Source organism: Lynx canadensis, chromosome A3, assembly GCF_007474595.2.
Source record: "Lynx canadensis isolate LIC74 chromosome A3, mLynCan4.pri.v2, whole genome shotgun sequence".
NCBI classification, from domain to species: domain Eukaryota; kingdom Metazoa; phylum Chordata; class Mammalia; order Carnivora; family Felidae; genus Lynx; species Lynx canadensis.
Genome location: NC_044305.1, coordinates 100,572,761 through 100,591,962, shown reverse-complemented (window position 1 = coordinate 100,591,962; position 19,202 = coordinate 100,572,761). Strand labels below are relative to the sequence as shown.

Here is a 19,202-nt window from a genome sequence, read left to right as displayed (position 1 = left end):
CAACGCAATAAAGGTTGAGAACATGGTTCTTGCTCTTATGTGGCTCTTCAAGTCACAAAGGCAACCGTAAGCTGCAAAAAATATCAAGTCGTGACAAGCCTGTGGGACAAAGTTGGGACACCTTCTCTTTTCAAGAAGTTTTATCTTCACAAAAATATAATAATGGACCCTCTTCTTTCCAGTTTCTACTATCCACACACGTCAACTTCCCACCAGGGAAAAAGGAAGGGATTAAACTCAACTCCCCGTGACCAGTCTTCAGCAAAACCAGGGGAAATTATTCCGCTTACTCACCAGCCTCTTTGCATGGGCTTTAAACTTTAAGTCCTGTGCCCTTCCCCAGCACAGCTCCTTCATTCCACAATGACCTCTACATTTATCTTACCACCAAATCTAAACCGCAGGAATCTTCAAAGTTTCTTCATCTTCTAGAGATTAACTTCTAAAATTTGAGGTACTACCTCCCTTAGTTTTTAAAACTTCACAATTCTGAATATATTGATTTACATTCAGTCTACTCATGAATCTTTTTCAGACATTTAACTCTGGCAGCCTCGAAAAAACTGTCTAATATATGCTAAACAGAAATATCTGAAAAATAAAAATCTACTGAATCACTGTCAAAGTTTTGGCACAGTTTCAAACTATATGAAAATATAAAATTATCTGCTCGTATATTATACTACTTCAGTCAACTCAATTTTGGTTAAGTATTAACTTAGTGTTCCCCAGAAAAATTTCTTTGGAGGTGGGGAGGCTTTGGCTATTCTAAGAATATTCTTGGGATGGTCAACTTCGGCTCTCTGAGCCTCAGTTTCCTAATCATTAAGCTGAGGAAGTTAGAGAAGTCCTGAAAGTCCTTTTTGACTCAGTTTCATAATTCTCTAGTAATCACCTATAAAACGATTACCCTCCCAAAGTTTAATTGCCAAGTCATTTCAAAATGCTTACTTGGGGCTCACTTTTACCAAGGATCTTCCCTCATACCGCCTTCCTTGTTCTGAATTATGTTTAGAGTTGATATGCTAATACATACCTTTTTTTAAACTACTTTCTTGAGAGAAATTTTGATTGCAAACCTAGAGTAACACACTGAAGAAATTTAGATTGCATAAATTTTTATTCTGTACGACAGCCATTGAGCTGCTTAAGTAAAACAAAAACCCTCCATCTCATTTCCTAAATCCAATCAATGGACCAGTAAATCCTGCCTCTATTTCCAAAATATTTACAGAATCTAACCAATTTCTTTACATTCCACCACTACCACCATTTTCCCCTCACATGGGATTACAATGGGTCTTCTAACTGGCCTGACTTCCCTCCATGTTTGTCCAAAATGGTCTGCCTCCTACCCAAAATGTATTCTACCACAGACCAATCTGTAACATATAAATCAATCAGATCATGGCACTCCACTGCCTAGAAGAGTTCTGTGTGGTCTGGTCTCTACCAACCTTCCCGATCCTCTCATTCTACTTGTTCACAGTGTTCCAAATACATTGGCTTCCTTTCCGCTCTAAACTCTTTCTTGCCTGCACCTTCTTACTTGCCATTCATTCCCTCTGCATAGTTTTCATGTGGCTGACTGGTTCCATCACTTCACTCTCAAATCTGTTCTATTGTCACCTCCTCAGAACCTCTGATTACTCTTTCCAAAGCAGTGCCCCAAAAAGCATCCCGCTGTGCTTCATCATATTTCTATGTTTGTTTGTACCCGCCATTGCTTTAGGACACTGCACTGTCAAAGTTCATTTAAGATACTTTTTTATTGTCAGTCTTCTCACAAGGAATCATACACACCTACAGGCAGACCCTGATCTTGTGTCCACTGTTAAACCTTATAAAACAAGGCACACAGCAGATGCTCAAATAAGACTGGTGGAATGCATGAATGAATGATGCCGTTAGGACTTAATATTTCAAAACAGCTAGGTCAGTCCTATGACTGACAGTAATACTCACCAATGTCTAGCACATATTTAGTATTCAGTAAATATCTGTTGGAAAGACGGAGGGAAGGACAGAGGGAAAGAAGCAGGAATCTGCTGTTTTACAGTGGTGACTCACCATACCAAGGAAAAGATTTGGAGAGGAATGGCAACACCAGCACAGTGCCTAAGGGTACTGGGCTTTGGTGGCAGACCTTGGTCTGAATCTGGTCTCTGACACTTCCTAGCACATTATTTAAGCTCTTCGAGTTCAGTTTCCTCAACTGTAAATGAGAATAATGAAGCCTATTTTACAGGGCTGTCCTTCACCATGATGCCTGGCACACAGATTAGCTGACTGAAAGCAGAAAGATGAAAATTTTCTCAGTGCAGTCACCATGTATTACAAATACATAACTTAGGAAGCTTTTCCTTTTAGAAACTGAAATATGCTCAACAGGGATAGGGCTCCAATTTCAAAACCCATCTTCACGTGCACATCACTGCACTGGCCTCTGACTTGACAAGGGTCAAGGTTTCTTCTTACCTGAAGAGTTTTCCCTGAAGGTCTTCTATACCAGTCATGGCAATAGTTCCTCCCTGCCAGCAGACGGAGATAATGTAATTGAGTGTATGATGGTATTCTAAAAAGGACACTGCTGGCTCACACTACTCAGCAGACTCTCTCAATTAACCAACCAATGTCCTAACTCTGAGGAATAGTCTGCTAGGCAGAGAAGACCTTCAAGGAGCCAGCTGTTACTGGCAAACAGGTTTATTCTATCCAAAAGTATTCACCAACGCAATCCAGAGTCTCGTCTACCTAATCCCAAACTCCTGTTTTCCAAAGACCACCCTAAAAGTAAACTCTGTGCCAGTCCAACACATCTGGAAAGTGCAAACACGGTGAGATGTGTGCCAAGTATGTTACTATACTCACCTTTCACTCCCACATTTAAGTGAACTTTCTTTCCTCACTTCTTCCTATACCTCTCTAGCGCTCTTAAAATCTAGCCCCAGCCACTGTTTCCAAAATTTGCCTGATTACAAGAACCACCCAGAACAAAAAAGAATATTTACAGATACGGAAAAATATTCACAACACACTGGAAAGGAATCAAGGAGGCTACAAAACGCTATGGTTTTTAGTTTGTTTTGTTTTGTTTAAAGGCCTCCATGATTATACAGGAAAAAATGAAAAACAAAAAACAGTAGAAAGACAGGTATTCCAAAATGTGAATAAGTGACATTTCTTTAGCATTTTTCTGGGCTAACTAAATATTTTTAAATAACTTTTTTTTTAATGTGAGAATCTTCATTTGACAAATAAATGCAGTATGAGGGGGAGAAAAAGTGTTACAATAAAAATAATAAAAAGCCAATACCCATCTCCAGCCAAATCTATCATCCCAATTTCCTTTAAAATGAGAATTTGACTAGTACAAAGTTTAAGAGCTGAAACAGACATTTTTAAAACATCAAATTTAGTTTTTCAATTTAGATGCAGAAATTAAGCTCAAATAGGTTATGGGAACTTATCTCCTAGCCAACGTTCAGGCTTTTTTCAAAAATAGCCTCGGGGCGCCTGGGTGGCGCAGTCGGTTAAGCCTCCGACTTCAGCCAGGTCATGATCTCGCGGTCCGTGAGTTCGAGCCCCGCGTCAGGCTCTGGGCTGATGGCTCGGAGCCTGGAGCCTGTTTCCGATTCTGTGTCTCCCTCTCTCTCTGCCCCTCCCCCGTTCATGCTCTGTCTCTCTCTGTCCCAAAAATAAATAAAAACGTTGAAAAAAAAAAATTAAAAAAAAAAAAATAGCCTGTACTGTGCCCAACAATCAGTTCAGCAGCACACAAACCTACTGAGCTGGACAAAATGCTAACAGAGATCAAAAAGACATGCTTCCTGCCCTTGAACAGTAGGAGTCAGGCAGACAGGATCACTTATAGACATATATGTTACCACATTTTACAGGTGTCTCCTTGAAGGCTATACATCTACTTGCTCACCTATCTGTCCCATCACTGATAAACCTGACATTGTTCAGAACTGGCACCTTCTTCCACAGGAGTTCCCTACTGACCCCAGTCCTCTGCCTGCACCCCAGGCTGATTCTTCAATGATCTGTCAGGATGCCATTTCCTATTCTCTGGCCTCTCCTCAACACAACATCATGTGGTTCTCCTTTTCATCTCACCAACTATTTATACTGATGTATTCTCCATGTCAGGCTACACCCAATCAACTTCTCCAAACTGGCCTTTATTACCCCTGGGACCCAAGACTGCTAATAACCTCACAGGTTCTACTCTGTTTCTCTCTCAGCTGCTAATACTGTGGATTACTCGACAATATCCTCTGTGAGCTTAACTCTAAGATATAATAATCACTCCCTACTACATTACTTCCCCCTTGTAAACTTAAAAGCAAAAATGAAAGTAGTAATACTAATTTCCAATAACTACCTCTTCATTGTTTCCTGAACAACCTAAAGTCAGGCCTACACACTTGGAAGGAAGACATATACCTTGGTTTACAAAGTTTTTGGTCAAGTGTCAAAGTTCCTATTGCCTGCTCACAGGCTTAAGACTCAGGAAAGGCAATCATCCTAGCCACTCAGATTCTTAAATTTTTTTGTGTAGCACAGCACTTGCTTTGGTTCTACTTGATGTTGTTGTAGTCCACTGGGCCCCGATACGGAACCCTGGATGCATTAACTGACTCTGGCCCACTACCATGCCATTTCTTCTTGCCTTACTCCTGCAGACCCCAAAGTTCCCTCTAAAGTGCTGCCAACAATCTTAATACCAACTTGGTCCACTTTCAAAATCTAAGCTCCAGCCTGGAGCAGAGCATCACAAAGGTGTTTTTGTCCCTGTAACATGAGTGCATTTGGATACACAGCTGTGTAAGCTTTTACCTAAGCTGTAAAAAAGTTATGTGTATTGTAATAGGTCCTAAGGATTCAACTCACCTCAAAGACAAACAGTCTTAAGTTTCTTGATCTAACTCCTTACTATTTCAGAATAGAATTAAATCCAGTACTTGAACTCACAGTGGCATTCATACAAGCCTATACTTTTCTGGGCAGAAATTTGTTATGGCAAACCAACACTTCCTTTAAAAATCTAGCATGTCTGTTTAACCAATCATAAATTACCAATCAAACCTATTACCGAGGAGGGAGGAGTCCTATTTCAACACCTACTCAGAATTCTAAGGTTCCTCCCCTTCTCTCGTGCCAGGCCTTCTTCCAATTTGATACACACAACTCAGCTTACCCTCAAAAACACTCCTTATGGATGAAAACTGTCAAATCTATTGAGCATTTTCAGCAAATATCAAAAAATAATACACGTTTTACACAAAAAATAGTTAACCAGAAACTTATATTATCTCCATCTGCTTGAGTGTAGAAATTATGGCCAAGATCTGGAACCAGCAAAGAAGAGCAGACAACACAGTGCAGAACAGCACAGAAGAAAGCTTTATAACCACCAAACAAACTGGCCACGCACCATTAGAGTTCAGGAAACTTTGACACAAGTGACAAACATAAGGTTACCTCAGAGCAAGATTTTGCTTGTTTGGAAACTAGGCTTCCATTATTCTCAGAAGACTTGCGTTTTACGGCTCCAATTTTTGTGGAATTACCTAAAATATTTAAAAATAAGTAAGTTGGCTTCCCTGTTTCTTTTAACATGGAAAGGAGAAAGAGGAAATGTCAGAAGGAGAATAAAGGCTTTAATCAAACAGTATCTTACCACATGTCCCAAAGTTATCATGCACAACTTCAACATGAATCAGTGATGGATCAACAATTTTCAGTGCTGGAATCTTAAAAATAAATAAAACAAAGATACTGGAACTTAAAAACGCTCAGAAACATACCAGAAATTAGTTCTGTTAACACACAAGAAGAGCTTCTTACAAATAATTTCTTTTAAAAACAATCATGATATTTCTCTTTCTACTCTAATATTTTGATACAAAGATAATAAAACTATTTAACTCCTATAAGATATTATAATTCTTTTTTAGAATTATCTTTCTCTGTCAGGTTATCTTACATGCAATTAGCATCCTCTTTTACCTCCTCACAGTTGACTTGCAGAGTTTTTGATGCTGGGTTTCCGTTTACAATTGTTGCAGAAAACCACTGAGTCGATGGGTCCAAGCTATAAATTTTTACTTCTGAACCAACTAAGTTTTTGTCACCTTAAAAAAAAAAAATCCTTAGAGCAATCTGCATTATCTCCCAACACACCAACATCCAAGATAATCTTTTCTCAAGTCTTTAAAAAAAGCAGTAGACAAAAATAAACAGTAAAAGATACTGCTATAAACACGAGAAGACAGACATTTCAGAAAAGCTAGGAGAAATTTTTAATTTTATTTTAAACTTTTTATTCCATTTTCCTATTAATTTACCTAAAAGTGGCAATATATTTATTCTACCATTTGTATGAGACCAAGCAGAATCCAGGTAACTCACTGAACCCAAACTTACTTTCCTGTGCAGAGTTTTAGGGGATCCAAATTCAGGAACCCCAACAGAACTGCCTAAACAGAACTTAAAAAACTGTAAAATTGACCAGGAAACTCAGTAACAGTATATGGGAAGATCAGGATTACCACATTCATGTTTCATCAATTTTGTAAGACTGAAATTTCAAACATATCAAATTCCATGTCAAAATACACCTGAGCTTTTTTAATACCTACTTTACTAGTTTTCACATAAGCCCTGAGCTTTCCAAATTTCAGAGGCTTTTGGATATATAAAGTCCTTCAATCATCTAGTTGATGAAGAAAGCAATTACTAAAAAATTAGAAATTTCAATGAATGAGGACTAAAATGTAGCTTCTTACAAACTGTCAATTCATGAACTGTCATCAACAGATAATCTATGTACCTTGTAAAAGATGGCTTTCATCCAAATGTTTCACAATCAAAGCTTGAAATTCTTTACTGACATTCTGATTATCCATAAGGGAAAGTCGAAGATTGTTTACATCCTGAAAAATGGAAGATTTTAAGGTAACAAATAAGAAGCGTTAAATTCCAGTGGATATTTCAATCAGCTTAATGTTTAAGTACTGTCAGTAGCCATTTGATGGCACCAAACCACTGCAACTCCAATGAACTGAAAAGGTCAAATAGTAGGAATCCATCAAATGATCACAGGTATAGGGAGACTAAAGTGAAGTCACCCCAAGCTAAGAGCATGACAAATACTAAGGAGTGGCTCAAAGCATAATTTTAAGTATGACACAACTTTGACTACGGAAAATATAATAAACTAGATGGTCAATCCAAGGATTTCCCAGGGGCAAAAGACACACACATAGAAACACACGGATATGTAGAGTCAATTTGCTGAAATTGTTTTTAACAAATCACCACACAGATTGATTTAACCCAACTAAAATTCCAAATGCATTTTTGTTTACAAATGGTAAAGGGAGGTATGGGAGAGACAAAATCTGAATGAATAGCATTAAGTTTTCAGCAAGCCAGTTTTGAAACACTCAATTCTTGGCAGCAGCTCCATTTTGGGCACTATTCCACAGTCTTCTGGCTTTGTGTGCACACTAAGTTATGATAAATGTATACAGAAAATGTCAATACAAATAACCTGCTGAACACAAACTATACAGCACAGAAGCTCTTCTAATATCAGGGCTTCACACTTTTCTGACACTGAAATGGATACACAGTGGCCAAAATTAGTTCATCCATTCCTCCCACTGGGAAAACTAACTAGTCTTTTAGAGAGTCCATGCTGGAAAAATGCATTTCTTAAGCCAAATAACATTAGACTTAACCTAGGGTCTTCAGAAGAGCTCAACATTAATTATCAGAATGAACCATTTACGGTTGTTGTTTTTTTTTCCCCTCATGCTGCTGCAGTTTCAAAAAAAAAAAAAAATGTAAATGTGTGCTCCAATTCTTATTAAGAGATAAAATGCACATTACTAGGAACAGTCACAAATGGCTCTTAAACAAGGCAGAATAATTCTACTCTGCCCAGGAAAGTTTTAGTGCCAGATGACTAACCTGGGTATTTTGTCTTCTTACCCACAGATAAATAAGTCAAATTCAATCCAAAAAACAGACCTTAAGTTTCAATTCCAACTTCTATATATGCCAAATGATTTTCAGGTTCTCTGTGTATTATATAGGGCAAGCATTCTACTGCAGTAATCACATCTCCCAACACAGTTTCATACAGTAGCAACTGGATGTAACTACCCACATCTACAAGAGAATGCCCTGAAGCACTAAGCTTGGGCCACTATTATCACCAGTAAAAGTCAAGAGCACACATCATAATCTACCTCAATTAATATTACTAGTAATATTCACAATGATAGCCATGGTGCACCTTCCTGAGAATAAAAACTTACTGATCTAGATTTTGCTTTTTCCATCTTAAGAAACAAAATTATGAGTTCTGCTTTGACTAAAAAGCTTGGATATACAAAAGATGCAAAACACAACTGTCCAGAAAACAATGCTGAGAAGTAAAAACTACTCTATCACTAAGTAAAGCAAGATACCCAAAGCCCCTCCTGTATGTTCCTTGGTCCTTAAGAGCAAGGCATTCTTCCTTTTAAGGCAGATAAAACATCAACATGGCTATCTGAACATCACGAAGGTAACCTGCATCTGAAATTAACTTAAGCAAAAGCACCTTTTTTTGTTGTTTAATCATTGTAAAATAAGGTTCAGAATGTGGACCTTGTTTTCACTCACCTTCAGGATACAGAAATGAGACTTTAGTGAGAAAGCCCGTGCTTTGGGTTTTCCAACACAGGCACATCAATGGCAATGACCATTGACCCTAAACTGTCTTTTAACAACAGTTCACAGAAACAAGTCAGGTCACCAAATGGATGTGGATAAAGGGGATTAAGTTTCATAAATGACCTCTAAAAGACAAATGATATGACATGACCAACTCTATTCCCATGGTAGTAATCTGGAAATAATCTGTATGTTCTCTCCCCCTCTCTGCAAACATTTTCATGAGGAAAATAATCACATATAAGCAAGACCCAAGAGCCTAAATGTTGTGAAGAAAAGGGTGGGGGTTTTGCAAGCTAGTTGGAAAGAACACACATGCATGCGCTCTCAATTCTCATTATTCATTGTAATTATGTTTATTAAGTCCACACAAACACTGGAATAGTGAATAGTGAACCACTGCTCCTAGTGGAAAGATAACGTTAGGTTCCTTTGAGCCTCTGGGTCACAATTTCATCAACCGACCTATATATATAACCTTGTTTTGTGTGTGTGTGCGTGTATGTGTGCTCACATGTGCGTGCTAGAAAACACATTATTTAATATGTTACTGCATTATTAACTTAGAAATCACAGCCAACAGCATTATAACTCATGGCTGAATAAAACTTCTCTAACAAATGTATTTCTTCCCTAAGACACATCACAGCCTTCTTGCACTTAGGAAGACTAGACAGTACTTCAGCACTATAGTTGGTGTAGTAAAACCACCAAAAAAAAAAAAAAAGAAAAGCATAAAAATTCAGCACTAATTAGACCTCAGAAAGGATACTTGTTTACAGTATAAGAGATGAAACAAGAAGGCAGAACATCACTTTATTCAACCTCAGTTGGGAACATTTGTCAGGCAACTCAAATTTTTTGCCACCCTGCCAATGTCTGATGACCATGAAAGTGCCGAAGTACTGATCTGAATGTTACAAATATATTTTAGCAAGTAGGCAACTTCCCAAATAATACAGGATGCATAAAATAACAACTGCCATATATGGATATATACTCATGTATATATATATATATATATATATATATATATATATACACATATATGAATGAGAGCCAATCTTTTTAAAATTATTTTTGTATCACCTAGGTGTTTCCATACACATGCGCGCATGTGCGCACACGCGCGCGCGCGCACACACACACACACACTCCAACCATAGTTTCTCTGTCCTTCCAAGACCAAATGGATAGCACCAACTGAATGGCTAACACTGAGGGATGATGTCTAACAACTAACTGCTGGGATGGGTCCTTTTCTGTTAGATAGGTGTTCGAATTAGAGCAATCAACATCAATATTTTAGTTCTCGTCTTAAAAGACTCTGTATTTCTATCTTGAGAGTTTAATATTGTTTTTATGTTTTACCTGTATAGGCTTCAGGAGGTCTTTAGAAAGAAATACTCTTTGTTGATCTCCCAGAAAGCGAATAGAGGTTATGGATCCCAAACCAGCTTTGTCCAACAGAGACTTGTACACCTATAGCAAAACAAAAGAAAATGTTTTGGCATCACAACTGCTATCAGCAAAACTCTGAAAATAGGGACTAGCAATTTTCCACACATACAGAAAGAGATAAAACCATTAAGTTTTTTTTATTTACTGCCAGTATCCCAATAACGACTATTTATGCAACCATAATATCACATAATTTTTATCCAAAAGTCAATCATTTAAACCAGATACACATTTGGGACTCATTAACATAGAAGTCTGGGTCCAAAGATATACAGCTTCTCTAAAATTTATGCAAAAAATTGTGTGTATACATTTTTCTGAGGATACAGAACCATGTTTTTAGCCAATTCTTAATAGCTGGGGTGGAAAAATACAAAGACAAAATATAACTTTAACCAAAACCCTACATTACTCAAAAACCTCCAGTAGCTAGCTGTTCTCACCTACAGACAAAATCTTAACTTTGCTAACACAGCAGACTTGGCTCTTCACAATCTGGTCAGCCTTTCAGTCACCTTCCTGGCCTTTCCAACTGTCTAAATCTGACCCTTCCACCATTAAGCCCTATGTCTCACAAAACCTGAACTGTCTTCTCCAGACCCTGTGATCACTCTCGTATTCCAACTACACCAGACTTATGATATGGAAATGGTACTGACTACCAGTACCTTCAGAGCCAAAGAATATTATGACTCAGAGAGAACCTTAGGGATCATGAGGCCAAGACTGGCAACTCTCTACAGGAGCCAGGCAACAGCCAGATTTTAAGGTATACTTTCCCCATTTCATAAGCAGACAACTAATTCAAATTTTCTTAAAACACTATGAGGGTCAAGCCAAACAGATCTGTATGTCCATATACAACTGCTGATTTCTGACTTCTGACCTAGACATTACCCATATGACCATCCCCATTTTTCAAGTGAAGAAATGGAGCTGAGAAAGTCAAGGGCCTAGACTTCCAGAATTCCTCGCAGTGGGGCTGACAGGAGATCCCAGATGCTCTTCTAACTCCCCTACACTGTCATGTTTCTGTACTATTATTCTCCAGACGCCAAATATAGGCACTACATATCCATTTCCCTTGTTTCACACATAACCAATACCCTCTTCTCATAAGCCCAAGTTCTACTCACTATTGCAGGCCACTGAACAACTCGTTCAGAAATTTCAGGAGACTTTCGTTCAGCCAAAACCAAGTTATGTTCTACTAAAAATGCTCTCCTTAGAAGGCTGTAGACTTCTATCCATCTTCTCTTCCTCCAAGATTCCCCGTCAAACTCTACGCACACCTAGACAAACAGAAGTAAAAAAAAAAAAAATCAGATTTGATTAACAAAAATAAACACGAAAAATGCCAACTTTGAATTATGCCATCATTCTACTTGAATCTTTAATCTGAATATCTGAGTGTTTGCTGTCCTTCTTTCCCACTCTTACTTCCCTTCGCAGTCCACATAAACCAGTCCGACATGTTAATCTAACCATCAAGCTCTAGCTCCCAAATCACTTTGGGAAGCAGCAGCCAAGGGTTTTGGAGGCCAATCTCTGCCCCCCAAAGTAACTTCTAGGAAGCCCATACATACAACAAAAACCCCCCATGTGGAAAGTTTTTACACATGTTAGACATCAGAACTTTAAGAACCAAAAGAAAGAAATTTGAAACCCTAAAAAAAGTACTTACTGCAGGTCATTGTAATTCTAAATTGACGCTGCTTGTGGGCCTAAGATGAGCCCCCCCACCCATTCACCATAATCCACAACTTGCTTTTCAATCCCTTTGGTATTCACAGGATTTAACAGTAGGCCTAGTAGAGAGCATATCCTCAATATCCCTTTCAGTTGAATAAACTGGGAGTTTGGAGTCAAAGACTACTTTGCTAAATATAGAAGCAAATAGTTGATAAATTGACCCCAGAGTTAAACTTCCTCAATATGTGGTGTAAAAATCACTTTTTTAAATTTGATTTAAAATCCCCTCTCCTACTAAAGCAGCCTCTCGTTTTTGGTTTCAAAGAACTAGTTAATAAACATGCCAACTCTGTTCATAAGTTCACAGATAATCATATCTCCCTTTTCAACTTTTAATTAAAAAAAAAATTTAGTTAACTTCCATTCATCTGTCAGAACCCGATTAAAAAAATCCTTTCCTCCAAGAAGCCTTACCTTACCTTCAAAGAGCCTCCTCCACCCCTCAGAAGAGAGTTCCCTTGTTCATTGCACTCAAAGCCCTATACTTTTCCTTCCTAACACTCACCCACACTTTGAATTATTTACTTGTGGCTGACTGACATAAATTCTAATATGTCAAAGTCTGCATCTGTTTTTACTTAACTGTTGTATTTCACTGGTATCCAGTCCCCAGTCAGTACTCAAATACTTGTTGAATGAATAAATGTCTCTCTGAATTGGGCTCTTACCTTCTGTTTACTCTAAACCACTTAGCAGGCAGGACATTCCCAACTGGTATACCACTATAGCCCCAATCCTAAACCTTCTCCAGTTTCATGGCCTTAGAATATCAATCTTTAAAAATCAATGAAATTTAAAATCCATCCTATCCTCCTCCCCCAATAGTAAAATCTGCATCCCTAACTTCCCAGGCAACTTCTCCTGAGAAGATGCATATCTTCTTGGCATGGCAGACTTTTAATCTTGCAGTTATCACAGAATACATCCAAATGTGTGAACACCTACTATGTGCCAAGGCCCTGTGTGTGTACTCTCTCTTTGGTTCTACCCACCCCATCCATCACTATACCCAATCAAATGGTCCTTCACAGAGCTGTTCAGAGACTGCTCATCTTCCTGCCTCCCCAGCCACCAGAATCCAGGTCCTCTGATAGCTCCCCTAAATTGGATAGTCTTTCTGCCCCACATCACATCAACTCCAAACCCAAACTAGCTTTAGATGGCAGAGTTTTCCCATCAATGTGTAAGAGGAATGAGCATATATAAACTACAGCGCCAGAGAAATCTGGGTTTGAATCCCGGCTATGTTGAAGCTTTCTTAGAATGATTTTACTTGCATAAAATAAGATACATAGTATTACAAAGAAAACCAATTAACCTGCCTGGCAGGTTAAGAACCCTTACTAAAATCTAAGCTCTTTGAAACTGGTTTTGCTAGCTTCAAAATGAAAGTACTAACATCTACCCATCACTGAACTTTAATATAGATTTTTAAGACAATGTATGTAAAGCATCTGCCACGGAGACTAGGTAGCCTTAAAAGCTCCATGGGAATTCAAATCTTAATTTATCAAGGTATCAGTTCACTTAGTAGTGGTGGAAAGATCTTAAATATGATTATCCAGTATCTATCCAGCAAAAAACTAAGAAACAAAGACAAAAAAAAGGAAAGGATTAAGATATTCAGTGGCTTCCCAAAACTTAAGCAACATCACAATTCTTATCCAACCACCACCTATAAAGCTTACAATCAACCTTAACCCAAAATTTAGACAGGGCCCCTCCTAATTTTTGACTAATTAAAAAATTAAGTTTAGCTCCTTAAAAAATAACTTACTTTGTGATTTTGGAGTGTTAGGTTACATGGTCAAAAATTCATATTAACTTTAGTTTAAAAGGTGACTTAAAATATAATGAAACCAGTAAGTTGTGAGCTCTTTTCAACATTTTTTCAAAAGTTTCTTCTCATAACCACATATACCTTTCATTTGTGCCTTGAAGCTTGAGGTTCTCTACATAAGGGACCTTCTACCACCAAAGCCTCCTAAGCAAAAATTTATATAAAAAGACATACCAATAAAAATTCAAATTCGGGGGGAACTAAAGTGACTTGACCAAGCTTCTGAAAACTTATCGATATAACTAGTTATTTATATTGTTATTCCCCCACGTTCTTTTGGTCCACAAAGGAGATGTTATTTACGCTATCTGATTCCAAAAGCCAAAAAGAGGCCTATCAGTACTCACTACAAACCATTAACAAATTTGCTCTTCTTTTAATTACGACATTTTGTAAATGTGTGCCTTATTCGTCTATTAAATATCTGGACCAGAAACTGGACTATTTCAAACTAATTATTTCAAACTAATTATTTCAAGTTAATTTTTCCCCAACAGAAAATCTCTTTATATCTAATCAAGCTAATCTCACCTGAGTATATGATTAAGAAAACCATCAGAAAGGCCAAGTGAAATATTTCTAAGTTAACGGTAGGTACTTACAGAATGGCATGGTTTATAGGCAAGTTTTGACATATCTATTCTATGCCCAGCACTACAATGCAGAATACCACTTATTTCACTACTCCACAAATTAGAAAATTATTTCATTACGCTTCTGATTAGGTCTTTTTACACCTAAATATAATACTTGTCTAAAATCTCAGAGTCTAGGGGCGCCTCCGTGGTTCAGTCAGTTAAGCGTCTGACTTCGGCTCAGGTCACGACCTCACAGTTCATGAGTTTGAGCCCTGTGTCCAGCTCTGCACTGACAGCTCAGAGCCTGGAGCCTGCTTCAGATTCAGTGTCTTCTTCTCTCTCTGCTCCTCCCCTGCTGGTGTTCTCTCTCAAAAATAAATAAATAAGCGTTTAAAATCCCAGTCTAGCGCTCAATTATGGGGGATAAACAGATTTTACTACACTGCTAGGACTTTCTCATTTTACATGGTTTGACTGGCAGCAGAATCTATCAACATGCAAATTCCAACTGTATGTAAGGATGAAAAGGCTAGACACTGGTCAAAGCACCCAACTGCCAAAAAAGTTTAACAGCAGGAAATAGTATATGGAGATGGCAAGTACTACTCATCTGCTAAGGATATCCTGAAGGACTAAGAGCAGAAGACTCAAGGATAAGGTAAGTTCAAAGGAAGGAAAAGACCTAGACAGACAAGTTGGGGAAGGAGGCCATTCCCAACATGCATAATGAACAAACCCAAAGCCACCTGTAGAAAGAGTAGTATAAAAAGAGGTTCTTATAACCACACCTAATAAAGATTTGTTGTTATTCCAGAGAAAGAGAATGCCACTACTCCATTAGCACATTTCTAAAGCTGCTTTTCAGTGTAGAATAGTTTTGATTCCTTCCATATATTCAAATATTTCAGCAAATATTACATGCCAAGCGAGCTAAGTGCTAAGGATAGCAAAATAAAGTGCTTTAATCTCACTCTATTAACTGCCTAGTGTTTAAGATCTAGAGACAAACTTGGTCAAGTTATTTAACTTCTTCAAGCCTCAATTTCTAACACTAAAAAATGTGGTTTACCATCTAGGATATTTGTGAGGATTCAATTAGGTGCCACATACTAAATATTTACTCCTTGTTATGTCTTCACTTTGACTCTATATAATCAACAACTAGACATAATGTACCCAAGTGACTTTGTTATAAAGTCTCTCTCTAGGTGAAACAAAGTTAACAAGCCTTGGCTCTATTATCATCCTCAACTAACAGCAAATCAGTCTAGACAAACTATTTCTATCGATGCCAAAACAGTTGCATACTACTTGAATCTTATTCATTTATATACATTTTAGCCCCCAGTCCCATTCCACCGCCCCCCCCCCCCCCCCAAAACCCAGGATCCTTAAGCCCAAGTGTAAGCATGGTCATAGCTACTTACTAGTTCCTGCCTGTATTTCCCCAGCACAATTTGGTTCCAGTGTTCTGAAATTCTGTGTTTGCTAATACAATATGCCCTTAAACTTAAGCCATCTGCTACTCAATTAAGGAACATAATGATGAATTATGACTAGATAAAAAAAAAAATCACAGAATTTGTACCTTACATTAAAGCTGAATTACGAAGTCTGCAGGTAAAGCAAAAATCAAATATAGTTAAAACTGTTCTTGAAATTAAAATCCCTGTTTATCCTCAGGTGAGGCACTTTAGTGCAATGGAAAAGACACAGCCAAACCTAGATTCAAATCCTCCCTCCATCATTTAGTAGCTAACTATGCAAATCTGGACAAGACTCCTTTCCCCAATCTACTTTCTCATTCTGAAAATGAAGATATTACCACCACCTCAAAGATTTGGGGTGGCAGGAAGGTGGGAGATTAAAAAGAACACATAAAAATGACCTCCTGGATTGCCTTCTTAATCCAACAGGTCTATAATTGGGTCCTGTGGGGGAAGGGAACACCTAGTCTGTCATCATCTGCCAAAAAACTAAGGACTTAAATCAAATCTTGTTTCCATTCAAATCAGATAAAAACAAATGCACTAGAGAACATTTTACTTGGCAAGTGAAATAAACCACAACAACTATGACTGAAATCTGGTACACAAAGCCCACTTTATGGAAAAAGGTTATTAGCCTAAAGCAAATAGGCTGGCCATGCTTGTGCCACTCTACTTTCTTTCTATAAACAGCAAAACCCAGTTTGCTAGGAGTAATGAAAAGGAGGAGAAAAAAACTCCACAGTGTCTGAAAGAGTCCTTTGGTGGCACAGGGAACATAATGGTAAAGAGGGTGGGCTCAGGTATCAAAACTTCCTGGGTTAGAACACAGGCTATGCCAATTTCTATGGGACCTCTGTGACAATCTTCCCCAGCCCTGATATTTTTGTCTGTAAAATGGGGCAATATTAGTACCTACTCCCACAGAGCTGCTGTAAGGATTAATCAGATCACGGCTATGAAGTGTTCAGCATGATGCCTGGCACGTGGCTAAGTGCTCAACAGTCATCCATTTCAACCTGAAGCCAAGGCACCCTGGAAGCTTTAAAAATACAGAACCACACATCCAACAACCCTCTGCAGACTAAAACTGGCTTGCACAGGTACGGTCGCCTTAAAGTGATCAAATGAATGGTGTGTCCGAAATCAACATGTATTCAGCTGCTGATGCTAAAACCTGCTTCCCAATTTGAACATCGTTCTCAAGAAAAAGCAGTGATGACCAAGTGAAGATACTGAAACACATCCACTACCCAGGGTGGAAATCTCTCCTCTTCTAACAAGCTTCCTTCAAGTTGCCACCACTTTGGAGTCTTTGTTAGGGACCTTTCTCCAGTTATTTTTGCACAAAGGAGTCTTTGTTGGTGGAATGGCTTCTTTACTGGTTGTTCCCAGACAATCCTTTGCCACCAATACTTCTACAAGGGAGTATAATCAAAATTCAACTCTTTTTGAAATGATCTAACTGAAAAAGATTCTGAGCGTCGTTCTGATTAAAAGTCACTGTCCACACTTGTTCTCATTTCTCTCCCTCCCCGCGAACACCAAAGTGTGCTTCAAAGCCATTCCTCTAACACACCATATAAGGGGTGGCTCCACCCCCGCCCTCCATATACGGTCAAAGCCCACACCTACCTACAAACTCATCAGAGGACCAGGAACCCACTTCCACTCTGACCCGCCATATACGGACAAGTACCCACCCTAATATGCCAAACAGAACTAAGCTCCTCCCTCTTCACTCACACTTCATTTCCAACACGGCTAAAAGTTGAGCAAGTTGGGTGAAGAAATTAAGAGGAGCAGACCAAAAAATCCACCCGAAAACACTAGCCCTCAATTCCTAATGATTCCTAACATCACCTACCTGACGAATCCAATATTACCCATGCTCCCCCTTCGGAGAAACACTCCTACAGTCCTAGCAGCGCACGGGCGCGGGCAATAACGAAGCATGTCTGAGCAACCCCAAGGCCGTCATTAAACACGGGCAACTGAAGGCCAAACACACCTCGGCTCTACACGACCAATTTCAAAGACTTTCAAGGTCTAGTCTTCTGCACCTTCAGATCAGATGCCAACTTGCTGGTCGCCCTTTTCTGAAAAGGGGAGTGGGGCCGCTGGCTGTCTCGTTACCAAGGTAACTACAAAACGTCCGACAGCTGAGGCCCAGGAGCTGGTTTTACCTTCAGATCCTTCTTGGTAACGTCGGTGTGGGAGACGGCTCGAATGGTCCCAGAGAGCCAGGGCCACTCGGCGACGCGCTCCACGTCCCAGCTGTCGTGGCCGCCGTCGCTGCCGTCGGCGGCGGACAGACTGAGGAATCGCTTCCCCACCAATACTGGCCAACTTTCTCCGAGCGTGAGCACCATGGTTTCCACGCCTGCAGGAAGGGCTCCTCCCTGCAAAAATACAAAAACAAAATGCAACGGGGGCTGTCGGTGGGAGGGGGCCGGGAAGAGAGGACGCGGGGGAAGCGAGGGCGGAGGGAGGGAGCCTAACCGCGCTCGAAAAGACGAGACCCCAGACGGCGGCGGCCGGTACCAGGCAAGACCCCAACACCCGGTCTCTACACCCGCGTCCTCCCCCGTCCCCCGGATCCCTCCCCCACCGCAAACACGGGCCCAAGCGCCGCGTGACCCTCATTCTCCCAAGTTTCGCTTTTCCAAAACCTTAAACCTAAACGCAGACAGAGTGAGGGGAGAATTATTTGCAGCTTACGCGGATTTTAAAGTGTTCGCCCCCCCACCCCGGGGAAGAAAAGGCCCGAAGCAAGGGCCCGTCCCGGGCGGCCGTGTCCCCGCCCCGGGCGGCCCCGCGGGAGGGGCGAGCCCGCGGTTCCGCACTTGCCCCGCCGCCCCGCCCCGACACCGCGCTTTCCCGGCCGCGGACCCCCGGGCGTCCGTTGTCCCGGCGTGCGCCGCGGCGCGGGGGCGGCAGGGCCGCGGGCTCCGCGCCTTCATCTTTCTTCCTCCTCTCCCCTCAGCCGAGGCCGCGGCGCTCTTACCCCGCCTCCTGCCTCCCTGAGTCACCAGCGGCGGCCGCCGTTTCCAGCCGCCCAGCTCTAGCTCTGACTTGGTTCAAGAGCTCTCACAAGACACGCACAGCCTCTCGGAGCCGCCCCCTCGGAGCCGCTGCCGCCGCTCATTGGCCTAGTTCGAGGAGCTGGGCGAGGCTCGTGGGTAAACAGCCCGCCGCCATTGGCCGGCCTGGCGCAGGCGGGGCGAGAGAAAAAAACAATTCCTTGGCTGCCTCCTCCCTCTCCCCTCCCCCTTCCGACTCCCGGACGACCCCCATTAGGTTAAAGTACACAGAGCGTAAGCGAGAGATCCCTCCGCCACAGCCATT

The 19,202-nt window shown here is 40.3% G+C and overlaps 1 protein-coding gene across 2 annotated transcripts in view; it reads right to left on the bottom strand.

Moving 5' to 3' along the window:
• KDM3A (lysine demethylase 3A) overlaps positions 1 to 18,952 on the bottom strand; it is a 53,082-nt gene extending 34,130 nt beyond the window's left edge. For both annotated transcript variants that reach the window (XM_030311045.1, XM_030311046.1), the window contains exons 1-8: positions 18,862 to 18,952; positions 18,041 to 18,256; positions 11,334 to 11,489; positions 10,108 to 10,218; positions 6,842 to 6,944; positions 6,019 to 6,143; positions 5,690 to 5,762; positions 5,491 to 5,579 (exon numbers count right to left, since the gene is read on the bottom strand). In XM_030311045.1, the coding sequence (XP_030166905.1) occupies positions 5,491 to 5,579; positions 5,690 to 5,762; positions 6,019 to 6,143; positions 6,842 to 6,944; positions 10,108 to 10,218; positions 11,334 to 11,489; positions 18,041 to 18,226 (843 nt within the window). In that variant the 5' untranslated portion in view covers positions 18,227 to 18,256; positions 18,862 to 18,952. The remainder of the gene's footprint in view (positions 1 to 5,490; positions 5,580 to 5,689; positions 5,763 to 6,018; positions 6,144 to 6,841; positions 6,945 to 10,107; positions 10,219 to 11,333; positions 11,490 to 18,040; positions 18,257 to 18,861) is intronic.
• Between the last annotated feature and the right edge of the window lie 250 nt (positions 18,953 to 19,202).